This window comes from Myzus persicae, unplaced genomic scaffold (assembly GCF_001856785.1).
Source record: "Myzus persicae strain clone G006 unplaced genomic scaffold, MPER_G0061.0, whole genome shotgun sequence".
Taxonomy (NCBI): Eukaryota; Metazoa; Arthropoda; class Insecta; order Hemiptera; family Aphididae; genus Myzus; species Myzus persicae.
The window spans coordinates 561-6366 of record NW_019101659.1 but is presented as its reverse complement, the minus strand read 5'-3'; the positions used below and the strand labels follow the sequence as shown (position 1 = coordinate 6366).

General features: G+C 44.9%; 1 protein-coding gene across 1 annotated transcript; it reads right to left on the bottom strand.

Moving 5' to 3' along the window:
* Positions 1–377: 377 nt before the first annotated feature.
* On the bottom strand, positions 378–5594 carry LOC111029965. Its single transcript, XM_022309241.1, has one exon. The coding sequence runs from the start codon at positions 5592–5594 to the stop codon at positions 378–380; it is 5217 nt and encodes a 1738-aa protein (XP_022164933.1).
* Between the last annotated feature and the right edge of the window lie 212 nt (positions 5595–5806).

Sequence of the window (5806 nt, the reverse complement as noted above, 5' to 3'; positions counted from 1 at the left end):
ACAATAAAAACCGTATTAATGGCCAGTGGACGCGAGACGCGACGACGCTGATCCAATATGTTGGTTAGCAGTGACGGTGTTCCTTGACGACGGCGACAAGGGCTGGTGAAGTGATGGTGACGAGGAATGGTCCGAGGTGAAGAGTGATGGTGAAAAATGACGGTAACAGAACGATTGAAAATCGGTCCGTGTAGTAGGTAGGTGCACAAAAGACGCGCGGTAATACGGTTCGTCGCAAAACACAGGCACACCGGTATCGGACGTCAACTGATCGTCCGGTTCGCCGTATGGCTTGTGTACGGTCATAACCACTCGCTATCACATAGATTACGTAAACGCCCGAACATACCGCCCACCTTGAATGGTCCCACATTCAATCACAGCGGTAAAAGGCATAACTTAACCACTGGTCGCTTGAGAGTCTTTCCATTGGCTAATTTGACATCTGCTACTCGGACGACGTTGTCTTCGCCAGGGTATATTTTAACGACGCGCGCTGTACTCCATGTGAGTGGTGGTGTGGGTTCTTGAATGATGACCAAGTCATCCACCGCTAGGTTCCTATCTGGACGTTGCCACTTATTTCTCGCTTGTAGAGTTTGTAAGTATTCCTTTTGCCATCGTTGCCAGAAGTGAAGTTGGATCTGCTGAACCAGGGTCCAACGTTGACGTAGAGTGTGGGCTAGTGGATGGTTTTGTGTACATGGTTGTGGTATAGATGCTGGTGGACCCATAGTCAAAAAATGCCCTGCGGTGAGTGGTGCAAAGTCGTTAGGATCGCTGGAGAGTGCGCTTAATGGCCTTGAATTTAGGGTTGCTTCTATTTTGTGTAGAATGGTATTGAGTTCTTCGTAGGTAAGGACTTGATTTTGAACTATCCGCCGTAATAACCCCTTAGCCGACTTAACGGCTGCCTCCCAGAGGCCCCCCATGTGCGGCGCAGCAGGGGGATTAAAGTGCCAGGCTACTTGATTAGAGGAACAATAACTTATGGTTGTAGAAGACTTCAAAATGTCTTGCACCTCCTTTAAGTAATGATTAGCTCCCACAAAGTTAGTCCCGCAGTCACTATATATTTCCGTGCAACGTCCTCGGCGTGCGATAAAACGTTCGAGGGCTGCGATAAATGTGGGCGTCGACAAGTCCGATGCAAGCTCTATGTGTATAGCTTTAGTCGCCATGCATACGAATATGCATATGTATGCCTTTGTGACCCGCAGTCGGCGTAACAGAGCAGCCTTTACGTCAAATGGTCCCGCAAAATCAACGCCAACTTTCTCGAATGGTTTGATTTGTTCAAGTCGTGGTTGCGGTAAATCTCCCATGATCGGGCGAGGAGCTCGAGGTAGTGCTCTGAAACATGGTATACAACGGTGGAGTTGCTTTCGGATAACACTTCTTGCCGACAATACCCAAAAATGTTGCCGTATAATGTTCTGTACGGTTTGTGCACCTGGGTGGCCGTTGCTTCTATGTACCTGGTCAATCAAAAGCTGAGTCATCCGTGCTTCTTTAGGTAATAGAATTGGACATTTTTGTTCAAATGGTAAATCTGCACGCTTTAAACGTCCACCCACCCTTATCACGTTTTCGCAATCTAGAAATGGAGCAAGCTTCCTCAGCTTAGAGGAACATGCTCGGTTATGTTTCAGATTGTTGAGATCATCGGAAAAATACACTCGTTGTGTCCATAGCACCAATGCCCGTATAGCTTCATCGATTTCAGCGGAAGTGGGTGGTGTCTGACGGTCTGGAATTTCCTTTTTTTGGAGACGCTTACGTACTCGCAGCCAATAGCAAGCCAAATGCGTAATTTTTGTCCAACTGTCCGACTGGTACAATAGCGGACATTCTGCCAAGGTTTCGGTCGTAATTAGCGTGATTAACTTCGTCTCAAGTTGCTCCTCACGAGATTCATCGGTTGCCATCTCTGCTTCTGTGGACGGCCAATATTCTTCTGACATTCTGAGAAAAGTCGGTCCCATCCACCATTGAACGTGATGGGCGAGTTGTTTTGGCGACAGTCCCCTTGATGCACAGTCTGCCGGGTTCTCCTTGGTTGGTACATGTCTCCACATGTCTGGTGTGGTTGTTTGCTGTATTTGTGCAACTCTATTTGCTACGAATGTCTTCAGTTGCGCTGTTTGTGACTTTATCCATGCCAGGGCCACCGTAGAATCAGACCAGGCAATCACCCTTTCGATATTGATTCTAGTTAGATTTTGGAGCACAAAATGTAATAATCGAGCCAATAACCATGCGCCGCAAAGCTCTAATCTTGGAATCGTGATCCGTTTTGACGGGGCAACTTTCGATTTACCCATTAACATAAAACATTTTGCTGAGTTGTTGGGCGCCACGACGCGTAGATAGATCACCGCTGCATATGCGGCTTCGGAACTATCAGAAAACCCGTGTAACTCATATTTTCCGCCGTCCCTGGTCACTCGACGGGGAACTCGAAGCGACGACAACTCTAGCAACTCATGGTGATAACGTGTCCAGGCCTCTGCCGCTTCTTCTGGTACGTTGTCATCCCAACCGAGTTTTATAGACCAAAGATACTTCATTAACCTTTTAAGCTCGGTTGTGACTGGTGATAGTAAACCAAGAGGGTCGTAGATTCGAGCAATTTCTGAGAGGATGGCTCGTTTGGTATAACGCACTGGATTCGGTCGGACATTGTAGCTTAACTTATCCAGGTTTGGCATCCATTTAAGTCCTAAAACATTGGTGGTCCCACCATCCGTCACATCGAAGGTGACTGGGTCCGTTTGTCGGTGTGAGATTGGCACAGCTTCCAAGAGCGCACGAGAATTACTACTCCATTTTCGAAGCTCAAACTGCCCCTTCCCCATAACCAAGCTCAAATCGCGTTGTAATGCCAGTCCATTTTCTACACTGTCAGATCCGGTGGCAACATCGTCAACGTACATGTCTTGCAACACAACTTGTTTCACTTCGGGATATTGTTCAGCTTCATCCTCTACTAATTGATGCAGGGTCCTGATCGCGAGAAAGGGGGAAGAACGCTGCCCGAAAGCCACTGTTGTCATTTCAAATTCACTTACTGGCTCTTCCAATGAAAACCGGTAGAGCAATCGTTGGTATTGGCGGTGTTCTGGTGTCACTTTAATCTGCCGGAACATCTGTTTGACATCCGCAGTGAAGACTATCGGATGCAAACGAAAACGCAAAATTATTCCCGGTAAATCTTGCTGTAATTTTGGTCCCGGGTATAAATTATCATTCAGCGACAGCCCAGAAGTTGTTACTGATGAAGCATCATACACCACTCGTAATTTTGTGGTGGTACTTTCTAGCTTTATAACTGCTTGATGCGGGGTATAGTAAATTGGTTCTACCCCACACTGTGCCTGCGGTACTTTTAACATGTGACCGCTGTCCAAGTAATCCTGCATTGCTGCGTTATATTGCTTACGAAGATCTTCTGACTTTTCTAGTCTGGTTTCAAGTCGCTGCAGTCGCTTAAGAGCTATGGGCCTCGACTCTCCTAATTTCGGTGGATTGGTGATAAATGGCAGATGAACAATGTATCTACCATCCTCTTGTCTTGATGTAGTGCTGGTGTATATTTCCTCACATTTCACATCCGCTGGCGTTTTCCGATCAGCCGTAGGTACTTCTTCCAACTCCCAGAATCTTTGCACAGATTGATCTATGGATTCTAAAGTAGTATACAGTGCAGTCGTAGTTCTCTCTTCCGTATCCGCGATACGTCCCATCAATATCCAACCAAAAATGGTGGACAACGCGACGGGTTCATTCAAACCACCTTCTCGCTTATCACCACAAAGGAGAAGTGGAAAAACATCAGCTCCGAAGAGTATATCGATTGGTAGTGACTCGTGATACGCAGGATCCGCTAGAGTTATATCTGCTATATGAGGCCAATCGGTCTTCCATATTCGAGCTGATGGAGTTAGTCCGGTTATGCGTGGTAAAATGAGTACCTCCACGGTAAGGGTTGGCGATGTTTGTTCGTTTGGTCTGACTAATACTTGCGTAAATCCTTTTACTGTTGGTACTGGCGTACCTGCAAGTGCTTGGATAGTCACATTACTTTTGTGCCGAGACAAACCTAGGCTTCTGAAGCAATTTTCGGTTATAAAACTGCTCTGACTGGCGCTGTCTAGCAGTGCACGTACCGATCTAAACTGTCCATTAGAGTCTTGCACTGAAACCGAAGCAGTTGCCAGAAGCACACTGGTACGGTAATCTCGAATTTTAGCTGACACGTGGACTAGAGTCACTTCTGGTTCTCCCGTAGGCCCATCCTCGCTAGCTGTGTCATTCCGGGCGCCTAGATGCAGCCACGTATGGTGCCGCCCGCTACACTGTCCGCATGCTCTGGTGGATTTACATTGTGACGCTAAATGCTCACTAAAACACATAAAACATCTCCTAAGGTCCTGGATTGTCTGATGTCTTTGCCTTGGTGTCATTTCTTTGAAACGGGTACAGTGTATTAGTAAGTGTCCAGGTTGCGCCTGGCACACCTGGCACGCGAAGTTATTTCCTTTTTCGTTTTTCCCTTTTCTCATTATTGCAGTAGGTTGTTGGTATGATTGAGCTGTGTGCAACGTAGTTGTCTTGGTTTGAGACTTATTTGTAAATCTATCTCGTCCTCCTTCAGCCTTAGCCAGACTTCCTACTGACGCGGCATTACAGAACTTAGTTAAGAATGTTACAAATTCAGAAACGCTTGGATCCTCTGCAGTGTCTACAAGCAGCTCCCACTGAGCTCGCAGCTGTCCGTCCAATTTTTGTTGAAACAAATGCAACAATATCGGATCCCAATGATCTATGGCGTAGTTTAAATTTTTTAATGCACCGATAGCCTCTGTTATGTGGTTCAACAGCTGCCTAATCGACTTGCCATCATTGAATACGGCCTTTTTCATCTCCCAGAGGTGCGTGAAATGACTCTCCGCAATGACCCGACGATTTGAATAACGGTTCTTCAATATTGTCAAAGCTAACTCGTAATTTTCATCACTGAGCATTAAGTTATTAATTAAGTTCAACGGTTCACCTTCTAAGTAATTTTTTAAATAAGTGAACTTAACCACAGGTGAATAATGTTCATTTTCATTTACTACTGTATCAAACAAGTTACGGAAACCCATATAATTTCTAGGGTCACCCTTGAAATGTGGTATAGACAATTTTTCCAAAGGTATAATATTAGATGTAGTTCTTCGCCCGCTATTCCTTTCAATGAATGTCTCATCTGCTTGATTTCCCAATTGTTGTGCCGGTATATGGTCGTCTGCAACAATCATAATACTGAAAAACGACTCATCGAATCTTTCACGCAGGTCATCCGGTGAATATACATTTTCCTCCGGCCTTTGATCCTTTTCCGGTTTTCCTAATTGCTTTATAATGATTGACAGTTGTGCCTCGAAGTCTTCTTGCAACCGCGGAACTGTAGCGTACATCATTCGGAATTTTGTTAATGACGTTCTACTGGTTGGGTCTTCTTCCAATGCAACTCCAGCTGCACGTACTCTATTTATTCTATTTTGAATGTCCTGAAGACGAATCTTCGCTTCTTCATAAACGCCCATTGTAACTATTTTTAATTTGTCTCGTAACTTACAATTAAACAACGTACCTCAAAACAAAATTTTTTTTTTTTTTAATCACGGTGTATACAGCTTATTTTTACACGGTGTATACGGTACCAAATGTATATTATTAACATCAATGACCTACTTAACTTAATAATCTCATTTATGCCCTAATCGTATTTTTTTATATATTTTAATTATACTCACCG